The sequence below is a fragment of the Theropithecus gelada genome, chromosome 16 (genome assembly GCF_003255815.1).
Source record: "Theropithecus gelada isolate Dixy chromosome 16, Tgel_1.0, whole genome shotgun sequence".
In the NCBI taxonomy this organism is placed as follows: Eukaryota; Metazoa; Chordata; class Mammalia; order Primates; family Cercopithecidae; genus Theropithecus; species Theropithecus gelada.
Genome location: NC_037684.1, coordinates 23151663 through 23176854, shown reverse-complemented (window position 1 = coordinate 23176854; position 25192 = coordinate 23151663). Strand labels below are relative to the sequence as shown.

At 57.4% G+C, this 25192-nt stretch overlaps 2 protein-coding genes across 38 annotated transcripts in view; both read left to right on the top strand.

The window, feature by feature from the left end:
* Positions 1-1469: 1469 nt before the first annotated feature.
* SPATA20 (spermatogenesis associated 20) lies at positions 1470-10551 on the top strand. Of its 5 annotated transcripts, none has more exons than XM_025361858.1 (17): positions 1470-1666; positions 2091-2138; positions 2654-2824; positions 2924-2988; positions 3180-3334; positions 3413-3556; positions 3656-3857; positions 4355-4485; positions 4584-4688; positions 4909-4983; positions 5081-5290; positions 5371-5563; positions 5884-6052; positions 6341-6552; positions 8951-9150; positions 9937-10017; positions 10191-10551. In XM_025361858.1, exons 1-17 carry the CDS (start codon positions 1590-1592, stop codon positions 10359-10361), a joined length of 2409 nt encoding a protein of 802 aa, XP_025217643.1. In that variant the 5' UTR covers positions 1470-1589; the 3' UTR covers positions 10362-10551. The 5 variants fall into 5 exon arrangements, with proteins under 5 accessions (XP_025217643.1, XP_025217647.1, XP_025217644.1 ...); XM_025361862.1 differs by having other exon boundaries at positions 2035-2138; XM_025361861.1 differs by lacking the exon at positions 2091-2138 and adding an exon at positions 2414-2532 and having other exon boundaries at positions 1600-1666.
* Positions 10552-15817: 5266 nt separating this feature from the next.
* The window catches only part of CACNA1G (calcium voltage-gated channel subunit alpha1 G), a 66508-nt gene continuing 57133 nt past the window's right edge, over positions 15818-25192 (top strand). For 29 of the 33 annotated variants that reach the window (XR_003116135.1, XR_003116134.1, XR_003116132.1 and 26 more), the window contains exons 1-4: positions 15818-16451; positions 23654-23765; positions 23939-24072; positions 24482-24579. Coding sequence is in view for 29 of the 33 variants with exons in the window: in XM_025360912.1 (XP_025216697.1) it covers positions 16210-16451; positions 23654-23765; positions 23939-24072; positions 24482-24579 (586 nt within the window). In the remaining 4 variants the exon portion in view is untranslated. The remainder of the gene's footprint in view (positions 16452-23653; positions 23766-23938; positions 24073-24481; positions 24580-25192) is intronic. The other 4 variants (XM_025360903.1, XM_025360907.1, XM_025360906.1 and 1 more) reach the window with 2 other exon arrangements.

Here is a 25192-nt window from a genome sequence, read left to right as displayed (position 1 = left end):
GTCAGCAAAGGACACCTCTCTGCAAGAGAGAGCCAAGATCAAACCACTGCACTCCAGCTTGGGCGACAGAGCGCGATCCCGTCTTAAAAAAAAAAAAAAAAAAAATGGCCGGGCGCGGTGGCTCAAGCCTGTAATCCCAGCACTTTGGGAGGCCGAGACGGGCGGATCACGAGGTCAGGAGATCGAGACCATCCTGGCTGACACGGTGAAACCCCGTCTCTACTAAAAAATACGAAAACTTAGCTGGGCGAGGTGGCGGGCGCCTGTAGTCCCAGCTACTCAGGAGGCTGAGGCAGGAGAATGGCGTAAACCCGGGAGGTGGAGCTTGCAGTGAGCTGAGATCCGGCCACTGCACTCCAGCCTGGGCGACAGAGCGAGACTCCGTCTCAAAAAAAAAAAAAAAAAAAAAAAAAAATTGAGTCGGGCACGGTGGCTCATGCCTGTAATCCCAGCACTTTGGGAAGCCGAGACAGATGGATCACCTGAGGTCAGGAGTTCAAGACCAGCCTTGAACCCAGGATGCAGAGGTTGCAGTGAGCCGAGATCACACCACTCCACTCCAGCCTAGGTGACAGAGCAAGACTCCATCTCAAAAAATAAAAATCCCCTTCTCACAGTTCACGAGTCTCTCCAAGATCTTGCCTCTGCCCTCATCTACTCCCTGTCTTCCCTCCTTCTGCAGTTGCTCACCCCTCACTCACTGACAAGCCACAGGGCCTTTGCACAAACTGTACCTCTGCCTCCTTCCCCAGTACTCCCCCTGAGCGCCCTCTAAGTTCCTTCCTCTCATCCTCCATGTCTTCACAAATGTGATTTCCTCAGGGAAGCCTTCATCCTTTGCCCCTTCCACCAGATCAGGTCACTTGTTATGTTGTACCCTCACGGACTTGTCACGTGGGTGTTTATAGATTCATCGGTATGGCTGTTGAATTAGCATCTGCCGCTCTCAACAGACTGTGAGCCATGTGAGGGCAGGAGCCTCATTTCTCTCTGCCCACCATTGTATACCCAGTGCCTTACAGAGCAGCAGACGGCAGACACTTAATAGATATTGCCTGAATGTAGCCAATGAGGCCATGTGTAACCTATGAGACATAAAATGGGCTCATCAGTATTATTTAAGGAAGGCTTCCTGGAGTGGGTAGGATTTGAGTAGGACCGAGAGATGAGGAGGTTGCAACAAAGCTTGTTAGCTGGTGGACCTGGCCAAGGTACGCCTTTGCCTTGCATCTCATTTCTCATTTGTAAAAGGGGCAGGGGTTGGACAAAATGAGCTGAAGCTCTGGCATCCCATGGCCCTAGCATCCCCCAGCCCTGGATCCCACAACTCTCCCTGTTCCCATGAGAAGGGCTGTCCTCTCCAGGCAGGGGCAGAGCCCAATTTTATGCACAGAATGGGTTCTCCCAAGGCCGGAGTGCCTGATCTGCAATTCTGTGCTCGGCCGCAGGGTGACGCTCGGAGACCAGCCACACTGTCCCAAGTCCCAGCGAAGACCCGCCCGCGGCTCCATGGGTGCCCGACCCGCCCCTCACAGTCTCCTGCCCTCCCTTCCTATCCGTAGCGGCCAGGCCCAAGGCCCGGAGCAGCCATGCTGGGCGCACGGGCCTGGTTGGGCAGCGTCCTTCTGCTACCCCGCGCCGGTGTAGGCCTCGCCGCGAGCCGCAGGTACGGGCACTCCCTGCGCTTGCCTGCGGGCTCAGTGGAGGGTCTCCCGGGCACCGGTCCCCAGTGCCTGTCTGGATGACCCTTGCATGCCTGGCCCTTCCCCCACCCCACCTCCAGTATGCTTCTGAGACCTGGCCCTGGCAGTAAGGTCCTCCTCCCCTCCCCTCCCCTCTCGTCCTCATTCTTTCCCTTCCCTCCCCTCCCCTTCCTTCCAGTGCAGTGCCAACTCCCCAGGGACTGTTCTAACACCGCTTCCAGGAAGCCTTCCTTGCACCCCAGCGCTGGATGCTGGGTCAAGGGCCTTTCTCCAATAGTACCCTGTGTCCTGTCACAGCCCTTTATTGCTGCATGGACCTTTCGTTATTTAGGTCAGCTTGCACTGCCCACTTCCAGGCTGAACTCCCTGAGGTCTCTGATTCCTTAGGTGTCCTGGGGTCTGGCCCAGGACCTGGCCCCACAGGAATCCCAGCAGGTGGGCGTTGAGTGAGGGAGTCCCCATGTCTAGTTTCCTCTGTTTGTCCCTCACCTGGTCCAGTCCCAGACCCTACTGCTCTTGGCCTGTGCAGCCACCAACAGTGGGCTGCCTTCCGGTGGGGCCACACCCAGGCCTGCCAGAGAGATGCCTCCAAGCAGCTGCTCCAGGAAGGGCCCGGGGAGGGGCCCCGGGAGGGGTAAGAATGGAGCCCCAAGAACCATTCTGCCCATTGTGACCCGCCCTGACCTCACAGCCATCCTTCCCACCACCAGGTCCAGGAGGTTGGGGGAGACTAACCTGGCAAGGAGCCCCCAATGAGCCACCTCTCCTCACCCCCCAAAAAACATAAGGGGGAGCACAAAGGCCACAGTCTCCCCCATGGTTCAGAAAGGTGGGTTGGGCTGGGAGCAGCGGTCCTACCGGGGTGCTGAGTGGAATGGGGCAGGTGCTGGGGGGCCTGGGATAAGGTGGGTGGAGGCCCCCAGCTTGCCTGATGCACCAGTCCTCGCCAGGGGTAGCTCCTCCCGGGACAAGGACCGAAGTGCGACGGTCAGTAGTTCAGTGCCCATGCCTGCTGGAGGGAAGGGAAGCCATCCTTCGTCTACACCCCAGAGGGTCCCCAACCGCCTGATCCACGAGAAGTCACCATACCTCCTACAACATGCCTACAATCCTGTGGACTGGTGAGCACTCTCCTGGGGCCCTGCCTGGAATCACTGGGGTCCTAGACCCCTCCCAGACCCCCTGGGCTACTGAGTGATGCCCCACCCTGCTGGGCCTAGGTACCCCTGGGGACAGGAAGCCTTTGACAAGGCCAGGAAAGAAAACAAGCCGATTTTCCTCTCAGGTAATGCTCCTACCTTCCCTGATATGGGGTTGTGGGCAGGGAGTGGCAGTGGATGGGGGAGGGTCTTCTTGGCCTGGTGGGTCTTCCAGGAGACTAGAGGCCAAGACGTCTTCCATCCAGCCAGGGCCACTTGGCCAGCCTCCCTCTGACCCGTGGCTGGCCCCCTGACCTCTCCCCATGGCCCTGTTCAGTCGGGTACTCCACCTGCCACTGGTGCCACATGATGGAAGAGGAGTCCTTCCAGAATGAGGAGATCGGCCGCCTGCTCAGTGAGGACTTTGTGAGCGTGAAGGTAGACCGTGAGGAGCGGCCCGACGTGGACAAGGTGTACATGACATTCGTGCAGGTGAGCAGTCCTCCTCGGGAGTGTGCGCGCCACATGGGCTCAGGGCAGCTCCCCTCACCCTCGCCCTCTCTCCGCCAGGCCACCAGCAGCGGCGGGGGCTGGCCCATGAATGTGTGGCTGACTCCCAACCTCCAGCCCTTTGTGGGGGGCACCTATTTCCCTCCTGAGGATGGCTTGACCCGAGTCGGCTTCCGCACAGTGTTGCTGAGAATACGAGAACAGGTGGGTGTGCCTGGGGGAGTTAGGGGACCAGGGTGGGGGACTAGGAAAGAAGAGCCCCTCTCTCCAGCTGACCTCCAGGTGTGCCTCCACCTCCTGCAGTGGAAACAGAACAAGAACACCCTGCTAGAAAACAGCCAGCGTGTCACCACTGCCCTACTGGCCCGATCAGAAATCAGCATGGGTGACCGCCAGCTGCCGCCCTCTGCCGCCACCATGAACAATCGCTGCTTCCAGCAGCTGGACGAGGGCTACGATGAGGAATATGGTGGCTTCGCTGAGGCCCCCAAGTTTCCCACGCCGGGTCAGTGCCCCATGCCCACCTTAGCCCGGGCTTTGGCCTTCTGATTCCTATGCTGGTCAGGGACCTACTGGCTCCTGGCCTCACCCATAGCATCCTGGCCTCCTGACTGGCAGTGACTTCCTTGCCCCTAGCCTGTCGGTAGCTATCGGTGAAGACCCGACTGCTGGTATCAGCAGTGACCCTCTCACCTTGACCTAGGTGATGACCTTCTGTCCCCTGACTTGGTCAGTGACCCAGTGACCCTGGCTTGGCTAATGACATTCTGGGCTCTGGGGGGACAAGTAACTTTCTGGTCCTCTGTGAGTCAATGGTATTCTGACCTCTGGCTCGGGCTATTACCTTCTGTCCTGTGGGTTGACTGTTGACCCCACAGCCTGTCTAGAGACTGCCTGTTGAGTGAACTCCCAGCCTCTGCCTGGCCCAAGGCCTCTTGACCACCCTGATCTCTGTCCCCACTTTCCCATTCTCTCACCCCCATGTTCTTGGTGCCCCCACAGTGATCCTGAGCTTCCTATTCTCCTATTGGCTCAGCCATCGACTGACTCAGGATGGCTCTCGGGCCCAGCAGATGGCCTTGCATACCCTGAAAATGATGGCCAACGGGGGCATCCGGGACCATGTGGGGCAGGTAACAGACACTGGGTGTTCCCTGGAGGCACAGCAGAGGGCTGTGGGGTGGGGCAGAGGCTGGGACTAGCCTCCAGCTTTGTATTCCACTTGGTACAGGGTTTTCACCGCTACTCCACAGACTGCCAGTGGCATGTCCCTCACTTCGAGAAGATGCTGTATGACCAGGCACAGCTTGCTGTGGCCTATTCGCAGGCCTTCCAGGTGATCCCTGACCCCAGCCCAGAGAACAGGCATCTCACTCTGGCTGCCCCTCCCAAGGCTTTACTGGTGACTGCGGCTCCTCTTAATCTGAATCCCCTGTTCCCTCCCATGTACCCACTACCCAGGCTTCCATCCCCAACCTGCCTCGGAGAATGTTGTCCCCTTCCACCTGGGCCTCCCAGTGGCCTCTGTTCACAGTCTCCTTTCTTCCCTTTGTTAGATCTCTGGTGATGAATTCTACTCTGACGTGGCCAAAGGCATCCTGCAGTACGTGGCTCGGAGCCTGAGCCACCGGGTGTGTGTCCATGGTGGCAGGCGGGCCTGGCGATGGGAGGGGTTGGCGCCTCCACTGCCCTGTGGACCAGGGCCAGCCAACTCTCCCCTCCCCACAGTCCGGAGGCTTCTATAGCGCGGAGGATGCAGACTCGCCCCCAGAGCGGGGCATGCGACCCAAAGAGGGTGCCTACTATGTGTGGACGGTCAAAGAAGTTCAGCAGCTCCTCCCGGAGCCTGTGCTGGGCGCCACCGAGCCGCTGACCTCAGGCCAGCTCCTCATGAAGCACTACGGCCTCACAGAGGCTGGTAACATCAGCCCCAGTCAGGTGAGGACTTCTGGGGTCACCTGACGGGCCCTGGAGCCTGCCAGGCGTGTGAGCTCGCAGACAAAGGCCATTCTCCTCAGGACCCCAAGGGGGAGCTGCAGGGCCAGAATGTGCTGACCGTCCGGTACTCGCTGGAGCTGACCGCTGCCCGCTTTGGCTTGGATGTGGAGGCCGTGCGGACCTTGCTCAACACAGGGCTGGAGAAGCTCTTCCAGGCCCGGAAGCATCGGCCCAAGCCGCACCTGGACAGCAAGATGCTGGCTGCCTGGAATGGTGGGGTGGCACATCTGAGACCCAGCCTGTCTGTAGGATCCCCCTTCACAAAGCCCCGTCTGTTCGGCACCTGCTAACTGCTCACTCTCCCTTTATTAGGGTTATTACTCTCAGTTGACAAACAGAGGCTTAAGGAACTTGAGTAACCCTCCCAAGGTCACACACAAGGGCTGGGAACCCCGCCATGTCTGGCTTTGGAGCCCAAGAGCTCAGGGATCACCCATGGCTCCAGGGAGGTGTTGGGGCCCAAGGTGATGGGGTGGAGTTGCCCGGAGGGTCCTGGCCAGCTTCTCACCACTACTTGTCTCTCCTGGCTCCAGGCTTGATGGTGTCAGGCTATGCTGTGACCGGGGCTGTCCTGGGCCAAGACAGGCTGATCAGCTATGCCACCAATGGTGCCAAGTTCCTGAAGCGGCACATGTTTGATGTGGCCAGTGGCCGCCTGATGCGGACCTGCTACACCGGCTCTGGGGGAACTGTGGAGCACAGGTTGGGGGCTGGGTAGACTGGGAGGGCTCGTCTCCCCACACGTCCCCAGCTTACCTCTGCCCTATTTCTCCACTCCATGTGGACTCCAGTCCTGGCTCTGCCAGGTGCTTGCTGTGAGTTTGTGGCCTTCCTGGGCCCATTTACTCATCTGGGAAGTGGGCTGATGGCACCTGCCCAAGAGGGTTCATCTGGAGGGTTAAGTGAACAAATGTGTGAACGGGCCTCCTCTGGGAAAGGCCCTCTCTCCTGGGACTCTCCCCAGCCCCTCCCCTAATGCCTGTCCCCCAGCAGCCCACCCTGCTGGGGCTTCCTGGAGGACTACGCCTTCGTGGTGCGGGGCCTGCTGGACCTGTATGAGGCCTCACAGGAGAGTGCGTGGCTCGAGTGGGCTCTGCGGCTGCAGGACACACAGGACAGGCTCTTTTGGGACTCCCAGGGTGGCGGCTACTTCTGCAGTGAGGCTGAGCTGGGGGCTGGCCTGCCCCTGCGTCTGAAGGACGGTCAGTGGGGGTGCAGGGCTAGTCTGGGGTCCTGGGAGGTGTTAAGTGCAGCGTGCGTGAAGAACTAGTGTGGGCAGAAGCCCTCCTGGCTTTGTGTCTCTGCTACTTATTAATGGTGTGATTTTTGGCTGCTGTAATATTTCTGAGTCTCCTTTTCTTTTTTTTAAATAGAGATAGAGTCTTGCTATGTTGCCCAGGCTGATCCTGAACTCCTGGGCTCAAGTGATCCTCCCACCTTGGCCTCCCAAAGTGCTGGGATTACAGGCATGAATCACTAAACTCAGCCTCAGTTTCGTTTCCTTCCTTTCTCTCCTTTCTTTTTCTTTCCTTTCTCTCCTTTCTTTTTCTTTCCTTTCTCTCTTTCTCTCTTTTCCTTTTTTCTCTCTCCTTTTTTCTCCTTCCTTCCTTCCTTTCTTTCCTTTCTTTTTCTTTCCTTTCTCTCTTTCTTTCCTTTATTTTCTCTCTCCTTTTTCCCCTTCCTTCCTTCCTTCCTTTCCTTCCTCCCTCCCTCCCTCCCTCTTTCTTTCTTTCTTTCTTTCTTTCTTTCTTTCTTTCTTTCTTTCTTTCTTTCTTTCTTTCTTTCCTTCTTTCTTTCTTTCTTTCTTTCTTTCTTTCTTTCTTTCTTTCTTTCTTTCTTTCTTTCTTTCTTTCTTCCTTTCTTTCTTTCTTTCTTTCCCTACCTACCTTCCTTCCTTCCTTCCTTCCTTCCTTCCTTCCTTCTTTTTTTCCAGGGTCTCACTGTCACCCAGGCTGGAATGCAGTGGCATGATCTTGGCTCACAGCAACCTCTGCCTCTGGGACTGAATCAATTCTCCCACCTCAGCCTCCTGAGTAGCTAAGACTATAGGCATGCACCACCATGCCTGGCTAATTTTTGGTAGAGATGGGATTTCTCCATGTTGCCCAGGCTGGTCTCAAACTACTGGGCTGATGTGATCTGCCCACCTCAGCCTCCCGAAGTGCTGGGATTACATGTGAGAGCTACCATGCCTGGCCTGTTTCTTAATAAGTAAAATGGAGCTAACATTGGTACTACCTTACAGGGTTGATGTAAAGATGAATTTAGCCATTCTGTAAACATGCTTAGCACAGTAACTGGCACCCATGGATTCAGATATTGACCAAGGCTCACTTGGTCCCTGCTCTCATGAAGCTTACAGTGTGGTAGGGGAGACAGCGAATATGCAGTAATAATGCAAAAACACATGCACAGATGTGTAGTTAAAATTGTGGTGAGTGCCGTGAAGTAGGATGCTTTATGTGTACCTGCTCCCTATCACCCATGTGCCTTGTCTGTGGTTAAAGGTTTCTTTCCCGACCCTCAAATTTTAGCCCCTCAAAGATCAGGACTTTCTGCCACTGTTGTATCCCCAGGGTCTAATGTGGTTCTGGCACATGGTAGGTGCTTGAGAAATGTTAACTGAGTGAGCAAAAGGGCCTTGGGAGAGAACCGCAGAGGAGGCCCAACTCAGCCTAGGGAGCGATTAGAGTACACCTGTGATAGGTGTCATTTAACCAAGGTCTGGAGGGAAAGAGAGGCCATGTGGCCACGGAGAAGCTGAGAGAGTTCAGGCACAGGGAGCAGCGCATGACAGGTTGGAGCAGGCAGCCTGTATCCTGGAGGACAGGCAGGGCCCGCGTGTTCCTGGAGGGCACCGAGGAGAATGCTGAGGCCAGCAGGGCACGGAAGTCGTCTTTTTTTTTTTTTCTAGGAAAAGAGATATGGTCTTACTGTGTTTCCCAGGCTGGTCTCAAACTCCTGGGCTCAGGTGATCCTCCCGCCTCAGCTTCCCAGGTGCTGGGACTAAGGTGTGAGCCACCATGCCCGGCTGGCAAGGAGGTTTTAAGCGGATTGTGACCTGCTCTGGTATGGGTTTAAGGAGGTCACTCTGATCACTGGTGGAGAGAAGTGGGGGTAGGGGAAACAGGTGACCAGTTAGGAGGCCATTAGTCGTGTTCAGTCCAGGCAGGCATTGGTGAAGGTTCAGAGCATGTGGAAGTATGAGATAGGGAGACGTGGGATTTGGATCTCTTCTGGCCGCAGCCCTGGCAAGACACAGATGGATTAGAAGCAGAGGGAGAGGGAGAGGAAGGGGTCAGAATGGTGCTGCTCTAGCTTGAGCAGCTGAATGGCTGGACAGAGGTATCAGCAGCAAGGAGGGAGCCTGGAGACCAACAGTTGAAGCTAGGACAGGTAGAGTGGAGGGTGCCATAAAAGAGAGCAAAGTACTGATAACTGCTGGAGCGGCATCCACACCCAGAGTGGGGAAGGGGCGGGATAGGCAGGGCCTTTTCTCTGTCTCATCCCCCAAGTGGCCCTGGATACAGTCCTGGGGCAGGGTCCTGGGACTCAATGACCCTCCTTTACCCCCACCCCCTGCCTCCCCGTGTGCTGCAGACCAGGATGGCGCAGAGCCCAGCGCCAATTCCGTGTCAGCCCACAACCTGCTCCGGCTGCACGGCTTCACGGGTCACAAGGACTGGATGGACAAGTGTGTGTGCCTATTGACTGCCTTCTCCGAGCGCATGCGCCGTGTCCCAGTGGCATTGCCCGAGATGGTCCGCGCCCTCTCAGCCCAGCAGCAGACCCTCAAGCAGGTGGGGAGTGAGGGCACCTGGGCTGGGACTTCGGGTAGGAGGGAAGCTGGGGCTGCGATAGCAGATGGGAACAGGAGGTGGGGTTCCTGGGCTGTCCCCAGATCTCAGGTCTGTGTGTGTGCGGGCCTGTGGAGGTGCCTGTCAGACAGGGAGGCAGAAATTAATATGAGTCCGTGGTGGCTGATGAAGTGTTTCTCTGTACATCTTGGTATCAGCGTAATTGCTTCTGTCGGTACTGTGTTATTGGTGTGTGTGTACTTCCGGGTGTGTGTGACCCTGAGGTGTGTGTCTGTGCACGTACCTTTGAGGGGGATGTTGGTGTGAGTGTTCGTCGTGTGTGTTTGTCTGTCTGCGTGTGGATGCCCCATCTGCAGGTTTGCCTCTGTGTCTGCCTGCATGCGTGTGTGTCTGCTGTTCGTGTGTATGGTATCTGCCTCTGTGTAGGCATCCACTGTGTGTGTGTGTGTGTGTGTGTGACTACTCTGTGTCTGTCTGGATGGGTCCCTGTGTGCTTTGGGTCTTCCGGGTGTGTGTCTCCCCGTGTTTGTATCTGTACCATTGTGTATATGTATGACATTTCCACTTCGGTATTCTCGTGTGTGAGTGTGTGTGTGTGTGTGTGTGTGTTCCCACTTGCCAAGCATTAACTCATCCTGGCAGCTGAGATGAGTCCCTGTTCCTTAGGAATATAGGGTGGGGCGGAGGGAGGATGGGGAAACCCTGGTGGTCTAGAGCTCAGCCGCTCCCTCCCCTGACACGCCGGAGTGACCTTTCTATTCTGGTCAGATCGTGATCTGTGGAGACCGCCAGGCCAAGGATACCAAGGCTCTGGTGCAGTGTGTCCACTCTGTCTATATTCCTAACAAGGTACCCGAACCTGTGAGCCCCACCCCCCACCTCCCTAGAGCTGCCCCTCCCATCCTCAGCTCCTCAATGTCTCCTTCCCCTCGGAATGTTGGGAAGGGGGAACTTCCCAGTGGGCCTTGCCAATGGGCCCCCCAACCCAGCAGGTAACTCTCCCTGCTCTGCTGCTGCCCTAGGTGCTGATTCTGGCTGATGGGGACCCCTCGAGCTTCCTGTCCCGCCAGCTGCCTTTCCTGAGTACCCTCCGACGGCTGGAAGACCAGGCCACTGCATATGTATGTGAGAATCAAGCCTGCTCAATGCCCATCACTGATCCCTGTGAATTACGAAAACTGCTACATCCATGACTGCCCCAACCCCCTTGGTCTGGGGCAGAAGGTGAAGCATCCCAACTGACTAGAGACTCAGGCCCTGCAGGGCCCTATAGAACCTGTGGCCATCCCTGAGCACCCTGCCACCAGGTGATCTCGGCCATACTCACTGCCCCCCTTGGGCACCCACTCACCCTAGAATAAACTTAACAGTGTCCCGTGGTAACCTGAGGGCCTCAGCTTTGCTTATGAGGGAGGGGCTTCAGGCTCCAGCCTGGGAAACAGCAGCTCAGGGCTGCTTCCTCTGGGAGCCCCCACCTGACTCCTCTGCCTTATCCCATTTCTCCGTCATCTTCTAGAGGTCAGCAGACTGTCCCTGCCCCTTCCATGGTCATTGTAGCCTGAATGAATTTAGTCCCTGAACTGAGGTCAGGGGACTAAAACCAAGTAAAGATGCCCACGGGTGGGCATGGGGGTGTGGACTGGCCCAGGAAGGGGAAATCCCAATCCTTGCCCTCAGAAAGAGGTTAAGAAGGGAACCTGCCTTCCCCTCCCCATTGTCTTCTTGTGTTGAGCCGGAGAAGGGGCAGAGATGCTTTATATGAGCTTTTATATTTCACAGAATGGTGACGTTGCATATGCCCTGGTGCATTGTGGGAGCTGCTATTGTCACGACTAATACATTTCTTTTGGGGTATCCATCTAGCCCCAGCCTCAAAAAGATGGAAGCAAGTCCTCCTTGTAGGAGGTCATGTTGTCCATCCATCTGCTTTCATACAAGCTGGTCCAAAGAAAGAGTTCTCTTTTGTTTGTAACATGTTGGGTTGGAAGTCCTTCCCCAAATCTATCTGAGTCCTTCTTGCTGCAGAGAAAGTCTTCCTGTGACCTCATTCTTTCCCCTAAATGTTCGGAAATGCTCCTGAGTCCCGTCCTTGACACATACATCTTCCCAGGCTCCAGAAACCCCATCTAGCTTCCATGGGTTGAGGGATGGGGACTGGGATAATTGCTTTGGGAAGGGCAGGTGCAGAGTGATGGGGCTGACAGGGAGTGGGGAAAACATGGGGAGGAGCTGTCTCTCTGAGGCCTTTGGGAATCGGCTGAGCCAGGCATCCTCAGCCCCCAAGCTAAGCAACACAGAGAGCCAAAAGAGGCTACTAGAGACAAGAAGGCCTTCATGGGGCCATTGCTTGTGGGGGATGTCAGCAGTGGGGAGGAGTGAAGCAGGAAGGAACCGGGAGACTGGATGGAGTTGCTCCCTTCACACGGTCACACACAGCCACACATAGTCACTGGGACCAGAGTCAGCTCTGTCTGGGCAGCCAGGCCCTCACTGCAAGCCACCAGCCCATCTGGAGGGGATTAGTGCTCCGGCCAACAAGGTCAGCTGGCCCCTTCCTAGCTGGAGCCCACTCAACCTTGCCAGGAAGTCAGAGAGCTGGACAAGTGGAGCCTGGCCTGGGGAGGTGGCAGGGAAGGAGGATGGAGCATGGTGAAGCACAGGTGGCCTTTTTGGCAGCCCCAGCCCTGGCTTTGGAACAGTCTGGGCAGTGTGCCAAGCCCTCTTGCCACTGTCGTCCCATTGACCCTCATGAATGAGTTGGTGAGGCAGGTACCTTTAGCCTCATATGGATAAATATTCGAGGCCCAGAGAAGGTAAGAGACCGGCCTGCAACCCCTCAGCACTTCTGGTTCTCTCTGGGGTCTTCAGGGTACAATAAGGACCCCTAAGGCTTCCTCTTCTCGCAGGAGGTCCAGGCGCAGCTGTGAGGGAGGGTGCCCTTGGTGTCTTCTGTCCCTGCAGCCAGTTTGCTTTCTGCTCGGCAGCTCCTCTCTCCCTCCTGGGATGAGATGTGCATGCGGTGATGGGATTTTGTAAATGGGTTGAGAAGAAGGAGTTACCAGTTACCTCCTTAAAGGGTTAGTTGAATTGAATTTCTAAAGAGGGCAGTGCTTGAATTTCTAAAGAGGGCAGGGTCCCACATAAATCTCACTCAGAAGCAGGATTGTAAGAGTTCCTGTAGTATCCCTTCCCCTTTCCTGGTCCCTCTTGGGTGTGCACCCAATTATACCAGCGGAACACCTGTGGGCCAGGGTCACTGGAGACAGGGCCATACCATTTGGGCAGTCACTTAAGTAACTCCATCTTTCTGAGCACCCCCCTTCCTTATCTGAAAGGTGGGGGGCCACCCACTCAGCTTTCAGGGCTGTTAAGGTGACTAAATGGGATAATGGTTGTATCATCCCTGAGCAAAGGGTATCACAGATGGGAAGATTATCTTAGCTCTGCAGGGAGCCAGATGGGCTGTGAGGGAGGGGTAAAGGCAGGGCTGGAGGGGGTTGGAGGGGCTGCCTGAGCAGGGTATATATGGGGAGTTCTTCCTCAAACCCAGAAAAGCTCTTAGGCTTAGCGTCTTTGTTGGGAAACTGAGGCCCAAAGAAAGGAATTTCTTGTCCCTTTGTTTACTTTTCCCTGCCTGAGGTCATTCATTCACCTAACAACTTTGTGCTTGACACTAGATAAGGCCCTGGTGAGCAAAATGAACATAGCCCCTCTGGGAACACAGAGCCTAGATGGGGAGACAAGCATTTCATTACTGCAAACACAAACATATAATCCCAGCCTGCGCTAGGTGCTGTGAAGTTCCAGACTTGTGTCTGGCTCGGTGCTGTATCCTAAGCACCCTGGCACTTAAGAGGCATTGAAATACTTGCGGGAAAGAAGGCCACTCTGAGGAGGTGATGTCAGAGCTGAGGCTTGGAGGGCTGGAGTGAAATAAAGATGGTTTCAGGTCTTCTTTGCCTTCCCTGTGGGTCCTGCCTCTGCCTCCTCTCTGGCACTCAGGATAAGGGTAAGCATCTCCCACTGGCCATCAGCCCCAACATACTGAGTACAGGGATCAGATCCTGTCTTGCCTGGCCGGTCTTCCCTAGGTCCTGAACCTAGGGAAGTGCATGTGGATCTCAGTTTATCCAGATGGTGCGTTTGTGCCTGCCCTCCTTTCGGGCATGTTCTAGAACAGAGTTCAGCCCAGAGTCCAGGGGTGGCCAGGATGATGGATGAGGGTGTGGGGCCTGCTGACCACCAGGGGACCTGATCATTGGGCTGGGCCAGCCTCTCTGCCCTCATTTTCCCCTCTGCAAAGAAGAGGTGATGAGTGTCCCTACTTCTCGCGCCAGCCCCGGAGCCTCTATCCTGGCGGGAAGGGCAGGCCGACCCGGCAGACTGCGGACTCGCGGGAGGGAAGAAGGTGTCAGACGCGCGGAGCAACCATAAATAGCCCCCCTCTCCCAGAAGACGGCATGGAGTTCAAGACTCCAGCGCCGCATACTCAGAATGAGAGCAGAGACTCCCGCCAGGAAAAAAAGGCACTTAGGGGATCTGCTCATTAGCATGAAATGCAAATGAGCCCTCTCGGCCTCATTTGCACAACTCGGTGCATGGATTCGGCGAAAGGGCAACCAGGGAGACGACGGCGCAGCAGCCACTCTGCCACTTCCCCCATCCCCTCCGCCCATCGGCCGGGGTGGGAACTGAGACGGCCCCAACTCTCTGCGGTAGCGGGAGATGCGCGGGGGCTGCGTGGGTGGCGCAGCCTTAGGAGAGTGAACAACGCCCAGGGGTGATGGCCTCAACAACGTGAGGGGTGTTGATGGAGGTCATCCCGCCCATCCCTCCCCCTCTCCGCAGTGGCGTAAGCGCCCCAAAATCTCCGGAGAGGGAACTGACTGACCCACTAGGTTCCGCCGTGTCTACCTCTCGCAGATGTTGGGGAAGTGCTTCCCGGCGTCTAATCTTCGATGTTTCCCCCTCCACCGGCGCCCAGCACACCCGCGGCGCTCCACTCCCGGTTACCCACAGCTTTCTGGAGTGGCGCCGGCGGCAGGAGAGAGCTAGAGTCGACTGAGCCCCAGAACTCGGGGAGGTAGGCGGGGCAAGGGCCGGGGTCTGCGCGTGCGTGTGCGCGCGTGGAAAGCACAAACCCACGAGGGCCCGCTGCCGGTGGAGTGGAGGTGAGTGAAGGCGGCAGACCCGCGAAGTTCCAGTTCCGCGGACTCTCTTTCCCTAAGCCACATAGGGACTTAAGAGAAACTGAGGCACGAAGTTGGGGAGTGGCGGTGGTGGGGACTTTGAAGGTCGAGTCGATAAAGCCCAGCTCTGTGCTTCCGCCCCTTCCCACACACTCGAGACCCCCACAGGTTCCTTCTTAGGGGTCCTTGCTCTGCTCCGCAGTCGCTCCTGGGGATCCGGGCTCTGCGGTCCAGCGCGACCTGCCTGGGGCCACATGTTCAAGCACGAAGCCCCTGCGTGGAGTCCACGCCCTTCAAAAGGTCCCTAGGGGTAAGGGGATGAAGCCAGAAGCTTCAACGTGAGGTCAGGTCCAGCGGGTTAGGGCTACGAGGTCAGGGTCAAAGTCTCAGAATTGGACTCGGGAGCATGACCAATAAGCCCAAGAGATTTGTGGAGGCCACGCCCAGACCATGCCTGTCCCAGCCTTTCTCGAGCTCCGCCCGTTTCTCCAAGACCGGCCCCCTGCAGCCTGAAGCCCCACCCCCGGGACATCCAGCTCCGCTCCTTCCCTTCCCCAGTACGGCAGCCAAGCTCAATTCCACGGTGGGAGATTAACCAGGTGGAGACCTGGGATTTCGCTCTGGGACCCCCGGTCACAATCCTCACCGCCGTGCCGCCTGTCTCTTTTCTTCCCCAGGCCCGCCCAGAGCTGAGCTCCGCCCTCCGGCTGCGGCCCAAATCAGGGGTCGTGGACAAAGGATGCGTGGGGCCTGCGGCGCTACGCCAGGACCCCGCGCCGAATACTCTGATTCTTCGGGCTCCCTCCAAGGGAGTCCCAAAGACCCCAATGGCCAATAGGAAAGTGGGTTCGGTCTGGGCAGCAGTCTGATTGGCTCCAGCCTTCGGAAGCGGACCCAGGGGCAAGGGGAGGAGAGAGGGGCGGTCCTGGATTTTGGGGTGGGAATCGGATTCCAGCTGTGGTTCTCTCCCGGCGCTCCCGCCCGCACTGCCACGGCGGACCGCCAATGGACGCGCGGTTCGGGGCCGGCGGCGTCCGGCGATTGGCTGCGGGGCTGTCTGGGGGCGGGGCCGAGGCTTGAAGTTGGAGTGAGGGATCCAGCTGTGGTGTGCGCCGGGCTCCTCGCCGCCGCTTTCGCTCGCTCGCTCCGCGTCTCGGCCGGAGGAGGAGGCAGTGGCGCCGGCGACAGCTACGGCAGCGGCAGCCACCGCGGCGGCTGCGGCGGCGGCATCTCCGCCTCCACTCCCGCCCGGGACTGCCCCCCACCGTCTCCCCGCCCCTCCCGGACCGTGAGCCCGCCGCGGGGCGGGGGAAGGAGCCGCCCCCACCCCCTCCAAGCCCACCCCTAAAGAGATCCCTCCTCCCCTCCCCCGCCGCCTGGCGCGGAGCCGGGACGATGCTGACCCCCTAGATCCGGCTCCAGCTGCGCCGCGGGAAGAGGGGGTGCCCTTCCCCGGACCCCCGCCCTTCGCCGCTGCCCCCCTTTTCGCTCGCCCTCTCGGGGCCGCTTCGCCGAAGGTAGCGCCGAATCCGGCAACCGGAGCCTGGGCGCGAAGCGAAGAAGCCGGAACAAAGTGAGGGGGAGCCGGCCGGCTGGCCCGGGGAGCCCCAGGGGCGCAGGGGAAGCGGGACTTGCGCCGGGCGGGGTTTCCCTGCTCCCCGGCGCCCCGCGGGCAGCATGCCCCTGCGGGCAGGGGGAGCTGGACTGAACTGGCCCTCCCGGGGGCTCAGCTTGCGCCCTAGAGCCCCCCAGATGTGCCCCCGCCGGGGCTCCCGGGTTGCGTGAGGACACCTCCTCGGAGGGGAGCCGCTTGCCCCTCTCCGGACCGCCCGGGGCCCCGGCTGGCCAGAGGATGGACGAGGAGGAGGATGGAGCGGGCGCAGAGGAGTCGGGACAGCCCCGGAGCTTCATGCGGCTCAACGACCTGTCGGGGGCCGGGGGCCGGCCGGGGCCGGGGTCAGCAGAAAAGGACCCGGGCAGCGCGGACTCCGAGGCGGAGGGACTGCCGTACCCGGCGCTGGCCCCGGTGGTTTTCTTCTACTTGAGCCAGGACAGCCGCCCGCGGAGCTGGTGTCTCCGCACGGTCTGTAACCCATATCCTTCGGGGCACGACGGCCAGGCGCGGGGTCGGAAGGGGGACGGGCTGCACCACTGGGGGTCGGGGGTAAGAGGATCCACCGCCAGGTGAGTCGGAGAAGTGAGCCTGGAGGGTGGGCGGATGAGAGGGGGACTGCCAGGGAGGGGAGGGGGCACCAGAGTGGGAGCGGAGACGCGAGCAGGTCTCGTCGGTAACCCGGGCTTACCCCACCTCCTTACACACATCTCAGTCCTCCTGGGTGGGGGGTGGAATTCAGGCCAGGAGAAGAGAGCTGTGCCCCGCTGGCTCGCAGCTGGATGCCCTCCAGATGTGGGCAGGGGAGGGTCGTCATCCTCCAGATGTGGGAAGCTTCGGGAGCCTGGGAGCTGTACTCTGCCCGCGCCGGTTAGCGAGCTGGGTTTGGGTTTGGTTTCCGAGTTTGGTGTGGAGGGGGAGAGGCGGTGGGGAGGAAGCTGCGGGGACGGAGGAGGGGGGACCGCAATCTCCTGGGTTTCCCTCCTTCCCCCGCCCCAAAGTTTGCGGCGGATTCTAGGGTCTGATCCCCCAACCTAGTCCTTGAGGCTGAGGTTTTTACTGACACAGAGGGAGATGTTGGGGGGGGCGGGGACCAGGTCCTGGCCCACCTCACCCCCCACCTCGCGGGTTGGAGGCACAACAAGGAGATTCCGGCGGCGGCTGATGTCAGGGGCGCAGAATGAGAACAAGATGTGGTGGAGGGGAGCTATCTGCCCCCAGAGCTGGGAGTGGAACCCCTTTCCGCTAGAGCCCAGTGCCGCGAGTGCCTCCTTCTACCCGATCTCCATTCGATGCAGGATGCTTAAGGTTGGGTTGGGGAGTTTTGTGCTGGATTTTTCTTGTGGAGGGAAAGACGGTGGCAAGAGCTTTTTTAGCAAGTGGGGGATGGGATTAAGCTGGTCCAGGTTACTCCTCTCCTTTCACAAATAAAGAGTGCTCCTGCAGACCAGGTATGGGGGACTGCAGGCCTGCGAAAGTATTGGGGGGACCGTAATACTGTGAGTGTGTTCACTAAGGAGGACTCGGGTCTACCACCCCAGTGTAGACTCCGCAGATAGATTTGGGGAATGCAAGCCCCACATTCCAGGGAGATGGATTTAGCACTGCCCCCTGTCTGCCCAGGCTGGAGTGGTAGGGGAGACCCCAGCCTGGTCAGCCCCTAGCACAAAGCACCACTTGATAGACGCCTGGCCCCAGGCTCCCCGGTGTGTCCTGCCACCGGGGGAAGGAAAGGTGGAGGGGAGGTGTTGCTGCAGTCCCAGGTCTGGACAGCTTCTCTGGGCTCCTTCCTTCCAGCTCAGAGGTTCTTATAGACCCAGGGTGGGAGACCCCAGGTCTCCCTTGTAGCCCCTGTGAGCCTAGCCGGGACTCTGCTTTGAGGAAGGGGGGGGAGTGGGAAGGTTGGTGCCGCCCTCACTCTCTGCAGCTCTGCTGCCTCTAGTGCGCAAAGCAGGGATGAGCTTATGGCCCCTCCACCCCCATCCTCTACACCTTGTGGGTCTTTGGGAAGCTCCCCTCATCACACCCTCTCCTCATCCCCTGCCCCTTCTTCCATTCTCTCTGAGCTGCAGAAAGAGAGGTGCAGGCCTCAGAGGTCTGTGTTCCTGCTGAATAGGCACAATCTTGAGGTTTGAGCCCCCACCCCCAGGCCCCTTTCTCCAAGGCAGGGACAGAGATGGAGAACTGATACGGCTGGAAAGGATGGGTTCTGAGCAACTCTCCTCTCTGCCCCTAACCATTTACCCCTTCCACGAATGGGAAAAAGCATCAACCTCTATGTCCTCCTTCTCAAGGGTCCCAGGGGAGGTAGAGAGAGCTCTTCTCTCCCCTCTCCCTGAAAACAGACCTCTAGGCTAGCATCTCTTCTCGCCTGCCCTATCTCCAGGTGCTAGTGGAGGGTCTGGAGGCAGACTCCTTCACTGAGGGGTCTGGACGGGGGCAAGTGTTGAGGCCTGGCATGGGAGAAGAGAGGTAAGAGGACAGCACTCACCTTGGGAGTTGGGGAGCAGCTTCCCCCAGGGGAGTGGTAGTCTGAGGTGTGGGGCATCAGCGTTACTAGGTCTGGAGAAGCCTGGATTGGCTGAGGATGGGTTGAGAACAATTTTTTGGCAGGGGACTGCCTAAGCTTTGCCCCTCACCACTGCCATCCTACCCAAGTACCAGGAGACACCTGTATTTTTGCTGCCAGAGGGGCTTTGAACTGCCTCCTGGGCCTCCCTCTTTCTCTTTGTGGTATCTGTGACTCCCCCCAGGCTTCAGGAGGGTTCATCTACACCTCTGAGCCTGAGAGACATAAGGACACTCCCCTCCACCCCCCAACTAACTGAAGCTAGTTAGGCTTTTCTTGGCACATTCTACTTCTTGGCCTCGCCTTTTTAAGAGACCAGGTTTCCTAGAGAGGAGATCTAGACCCAGGTAGGAAGTGTGTATGTGTGTGTGTGTGCGCGCGCGTGTGTGTGTCTGTGTGTGTGTGTGTGTGTTGAGAAGGGAGAACAGCAAAAGGTACAGAAGTGCAAGCTTTGGTGTGGAGAGCAGGGGTGCTGGCAGACAGTCACCCCTGCCTCAGATCGGAGGGGAGCATGCTGGCCTTTCCAATATGTGTTCCTGCGAGTGTGAGGGAGTGCGCTCCCCTCTCGGGGAGGAGTTCCTCCGCATTCCCTCTCTGGCTGTTGTGTCACATCTGGAAGTTTGTGTAGGAGTTTCTCCAAGCTCAGAGCCCAGCACAGCTTTTTCTCATTTGGAAATCACAGGCTGGCATTTGGGATGCCGAGAGAGGGGGAGTGGGAGGGGGGCCAGAGGGGGAGAGGGGAGCCTGCCAGGAGTTGGGGGAGGAGGGGGGGGAGGCCTGAACGGCAGGAGCCCTAATGGCTTCCAGAAGTGAGTGTGAGTGAGTGCCTGTGCGTCACTCTGTGTGTCTGAGTGTGTCCCTCTAGAGGGGTGGGGGAACAGGAGTTTCTGGAGCCTTCCTTGCCACACTGTCCCAGTGCCCCAAGTCTGCCTATTTCTCTTACCTAGGGAGAATTCTCCATTTCTGTCCTCAGAGGAAATGGTGGGGGGAGTGTTCTTTCTGTCTCTTCATCAATTCCTTCCTCCAATTTAATTTCCAAACCCTAAGCTCGCCAGAGGAGATTCTGGGGAGAAGGGCTGGGGCAGGAGAATTGAATGGGATTGAGGGGGGCCAAATCACCCCTTGGCATGCTTTCTGCCCCAGGCCCACTTTCCTTCTGGGTCACACACACACTCATTCCCACCCGCTCCGCTCCGCCGCTCTGTTGGGGGACTCCCCATCACCCGTAGTGCCAGTTGGAACCATTCCTGGGATTACCCCCACCACACAGCCCCCCCTCACCCTCGCCTGCTCCCGCCCAGCACTCACCCCGCCCTGCCTGCCTCAGCCAGGATGGCGACAGACACAACTGCTCACACGGAGACATGCGCACGCGCGCGCACACACACACAGACACATACACACACAGAGTCACAGACGTTTGAATCAGATTTCTGGCCTATTTCCCCTCCCAAAGATTCCAGCGGGCCGCCTCTCTTGTGTCTCTGTGTCTCATGGCTCTGTCTCTGGGTGGAGCCGGCTGCCTTTCTGTGAGCTTCAGTTTTCAGTTCAGCTGGAAACCTCTCTCCCCCTACACCCACACACTGAAGCGTGGTGGGGGGGAACCACAGGGAAATGGGCTTGTAGGAATGGCAGGGGGGTCCTGCTGGGGGAATCCCCCTTTGAGCTTTGGAGCAGGGCGGAGCCCCTACATCCCCTGTTACCCTTAGGGGTTGCCGAATCCGATAGACACCAGCCTCTCTGTGGGATGGGTGAGGCAAGGACCTAGCCCGCTACCTCCTCACTAGAATGCCAGGACTCCTGGGTCCAGGCCCATTTTCTCCTCACTGTTCCTTAGTCTCACATTTCCAGTCTCCTGGGTGGGAATGGGGCAACTGGAGGGCCTGCTTCCCTTTCAGCTCATGCCCAGAGCCCCTGTGCCCCTAGAGGTGTCCCAGCCACCCCCCTCCTCTCCCTGCTTTGCTCACCCTTGTGGCTGCCAAGCTAAGCAACGGCTCTATCTAGATAAAGCCCCACAGAGAGGACTCATTTGTGGAGATAACATGCTCTAGTTCTCTCTCCCACGAGGGAGGAAAGGAGGAGGGATGGAAGTGGGGTTCCTCTCTCTGCCGTTTCCTTTTTCTCTGCTTTTGATGGTGGGTTGTGGGGAGAAGAAAGATCCTCCCCTCTCCTACCCCCTCTTTGGGATCCACTCCAGCCCGGACAGTCACCATAGCAACAGTAGACATGTGACTGCACAGGTCTCTCATAGTCACTATGGCAACCAGTGTCCCCCGTTCCCTTGGTTACCATGGGGATCTGTCACATGGTTCCCCCCAACCTGATAACCTGTGGGTCTCCCTGATTCTCCTCCCCTGCATAAGGACAAGATAACAGCCTCAGTAAAGGGAGATCATGTGAGAGGGGTCTCTTTAATTACCATGACAACAAATCCACACCACCTGGTGACACATCCTCCTGTCGTTATGGCAACAGAAGAACATCACACAGTGACATACTGCCAGGTTCCCAAGGAAACGAGCCCTATCTGAGAAGGGTGAAAGACCCCCTCCCCCGTTAATTATTCCTCTATTCAGATTGTCCCAAATTGTCATGTACCTTGGTCTCTTCCCTGTCCGTTTATGCTTACCTGTCGTGGAAGGAGAGCTGTACAGGGTGGGCAGGATGTTACCTGGAAGTAGGCTGAATTGCCAAGGGACCCTTAAGAAGGGGCTGCCATGGTCCAGAGCTGTGCATGAGGTTATCTGGGGGCAGACTCTGCCTGTAAGAGGCCTCCAGTCTGAGCCTGAGTAAGGTGGGGACAGAAAGAGTGGCAGCTCCTCTGTGGAGGTCACTTCTGTACCTTCCTCCACAGTTATAAGCAGTTCACCTCTATCAAGGGAAACAAGGCAGGAAAACCTGAATGGGGAGACACATCTGGCTTCTAGGCAAAGAGATTGATTGATTGGTTGATTCATTCATTCATTCGTTCAGTCTTCCCAGGTATGGATCATCTGCTCCGTGCCAGGCACTACAGCAAGCTCTGTAGGGGATATAAAGACGTATCGGAATGCCCCTGCCTGTCAGGAGCCCCAGCTCAGCAGGGGAGGTTGACAAGTGCACAGATGACTAATATGGTGGAACTGTGCCATTAGAGGGGTCCAATTAGATGTCCTGGGAGCCCCTCTTCCTCAGAGATCTGCCCCTCCACATAGAGACATTCGCTCACATGGGCTCCTTCCAGACCCCCCTTTCCCTGCAGAGGAGAGGAGGGGACCTGCGTGGGGAAAGCAGACCAGTTCTTGAGGGTAATGGGGTCTTTCCCTTTCCAAATGATGGCTCCCTTCCTGTCCCCCTTTTTCCAGGGTGACCCCTGGCTGACCCCCATTCTGGGGAGAGATCCACTGCACTCTGGCTCCACTCAGAAAAACAATTTCATGGAAACAGAGCACTTTTTATTTCCTCCCTCCCATCTACTTGCCCCCAAAAACCTAGAACTTTTTTAAAAAACAAAAAAACCCTCTTACTCTTGTAAGGAGGTGGGGGTTAGGGAAACCGCAGTGCCTTAGGAGTCTCGGTACCACAGACAGGTGGCGAGCAGGGATGTGAGTCTAGGGGAAAGGGGCCTGGGTGGTGGAGAAGAGAAGGGGGAGGGCTGTCAGGGGTTTGAGGGAGTCATGGGCTGTGGGGGAGGGCATGTGGCTTGGGAGTCAGAAGAGATGGCCTGTGGCTGGGACCAGCTGGGAGGAAGGTCCGTAGGTTCCTGAACATTCCTGCTGGCCTCTTCATGCCTGGCCGAAGCCTTCTCATTCCAGAAGCAAGATTCCACCTGCTCTGGGCCCTACACAGTCTGACTTGGTGGGTCACGCCAGGAGCTGCCACAATACCTCCCTCATCCCCATTCCCCTGGGGGGTCTCTGGTCTCCTTTCCCCAATCTCCTGCTCTCTGATCTTTTCTAGCGTCTTTACTCTTCCCCACCCTTCTCATATTTTCCTTAAAGAAAATAGGATACTTGGTCATTTAACTGCGAGTCCAGTGCCTGGAACCTTCTAAGGTCCAGAGGCCGTTTTGTACATTCTCCTGCTGATGGGCTGGAAATGAGTCACTCCATAGAATCCACTGTGTGGAAAGACCCAGGGTTTAGAAAGAACCCCTCCCTCCCGCTTGCTGTTTTGGCTAGTCTGGGCTGGAAGCCACAAGCAGGTGTGATGGTGGCAATGGCCTCTTGGGGGAGGGGGTAGACATTGTCCACTCTGCATGGCTTGGGAGCTATGCCCGGCATGGTGCCTGACACATAATGGGTCCTCAATATTTAAATGTGTGAATGTGCCTAGTGGTCATTTGAGGGTGTTGAGAGGTTGGGAGGCTGGTGGTGGAAGAGGGAGCCCTGGGCTCTGGTGCTGTAGCAAGGGGGACTGCAGCTGTGGACGTCTACCTTCCACCTAGTGCCAGGGCGGTCATGACAGGCAGTTCTGCCTGCCTGAGCAGCTATGGTGTACAGAGGAAACTATCATAGATCAGGAGCTTGGAAACCACCATCTCATCCTGGCTTCTCGGGTGACCTTCGGCATATGACTTTGGCATTCCTGGGCCTCAACTTCCTTGAGTTCTGGGGAAGAAAATGATCTAGCCCGGATACTTCAGAGGGCTGTTGTGAGCATCAACTGTGGCATTGTGTGAAAGTGCTTGGTAAACTGTAAGGCAGGCATAATCCGACTTTAGGTTTGTATAACACATTCATATACAGTATCTCATTTGCTTCTCACATCTACCCTGTGAGGTAGGGAGAATAGGATTCAGATTCTGCAGCAAACTCATGGTGTCTGGCATTTCCACAGGCATGATCGATTTATTCCCCAAATGACTTGTGCAAATAGTCAGGGTATTTGTGGCTTGTCTTCCTTTACAGATGAGGAAGCTGGGTCCAGAGAGGTGAGATGACCAAGGTGGGATTCCCCTTCTCTGATGGGGAGCCTGGGGCCGGGGGCTGGTCTGACGTGTAGGTCAGGTCCCTGGCACCACACCTGCTTAGCCTCAGATGGAGCTAGGAGGTAAATGAGGAGGAGGTGTTAGGGCAGGGCAGGGGGCTGGCCTCAGCTCCAGCCTTGGCCAGCTGTTTCCTTGACTGCCCGTACCTGGTTTGAGCGTATCAGCATGTTGGTCATCCTTCTCAACTGCGTGACCCTGGGCATGTTCCGGCCGTGCGAGGACATCGCCTGTGACTCCCAGCGCTGCCGGATCCTGCAGGTGAGTGTGTGTGTGTGTGTGTGTGTGTGTGTTGGGGGGTTGGCCCCTCCTAATCTTAATACCCCTTACTCCTCTGCAAGAGGCCCTGACCCAACTGGTGGGGGCTAGGGTGGGACTAAAGGGTATTCCCTCACCCACTTCTCAGTTTCAGCCACCTCTTGTCCCCACATTAGGCCTTTGATGACTTCATCTTTGCCTTCTTCGCCGTGGAGATGGTGGTGAAGATGGTGGCCTTGGGCATCTTTGGGAAAAAGTGTTACCTGGGAGACACTTGGAACCGGCTTGACTTTTTCATCGTCATTGCAGGGTGAGGGCCTGGGCTGGGGTGGGAAAGCAATGGATCAGATCAGTCCCTTCCCCAGGTTCAGGGCTCTGGGCCTTTGACCTCCCAGCTCCAGCCCAGTTACAGCACCACTTTCTCCCTGGGCTGTCTCCTGAGGATCTGAGGCTGCCCTGCCTCTAGCACTGTAGCCTATATTCTAAATTTCAAGGCCCTCTTCCTAATTCTGCCCCCTTCTCTGATGGGCAGTCTGTCCTTGTCTCAGGGGTAGCCTTGCCCCCCAGACAGAGAGCCGGATCTTCACGGTCCCTTGGTGAAGGAGAAAAAGGACTCAGAGGTCGTCCTGCTGCCCTTAAAGCAGGATTCCTCATTGACCTCTTTTGACCCCACTGTGGCCTCAGACTCAAAGGGCCTCCCTTTGGGCCCCTCCCTGCAGGATGTTGGAGTACTCGCTGGACCTGCAGAACGTCAGCTTCTCAGCTGTCAGGACAGTCCGTGTGCTGCGACCGCTCAGGGCCATTAACCGGGTGCCCAGTGAGTGACCCCTCAGCCCTCAGCCCCTGAAGAGAGCCCCAGGAGGAAATGTGGAAATCTCAGACCCCACCTGTACCACTGTGTCCTCACCTGACCCCTCACAGGCCCCGTCAGAGAAGGGCTCAGCGGGGAGCTGGGGTTGCTGGAACAAAATGGAACTCTGACTGTGGCACTATGGGAGTTACCTGGGAAGACCCCGCCTCATTTTAGCCTGGCTTTAGGTCAGAGTCTCAGAAACATCTCAGATGACCCTTTCCCTTCAGCTAGATGACCACTCCCCCTGGGAGGATAGAGGTGTGGGGACTGGAGAGGCTGACAGGCAAGGAGTGGATGCAAGGTGCTAATGGCCTTTTCTAGCCAGAACAGCCTCTCATACAATCTGGTTCTTGCTGGTGAGACATGCTGGCCACGCTGAACATGACTTCTCTCAAGACAAGGCCACTCCATGTCTCACCCTCCGCCTCTGTCCCCTTCCTCCTTCCCACCGCCTTCCAACCCGTTGCAGCAACTGCCGGGCCCATTATCTAAATTAAACTGCATTGGTTTCTGGAGCCAGCCAGGCTTTGGCAGCTCTGGTTCCCCCTACATCCTGCCCCCTCCGTTTGCTCAGGCC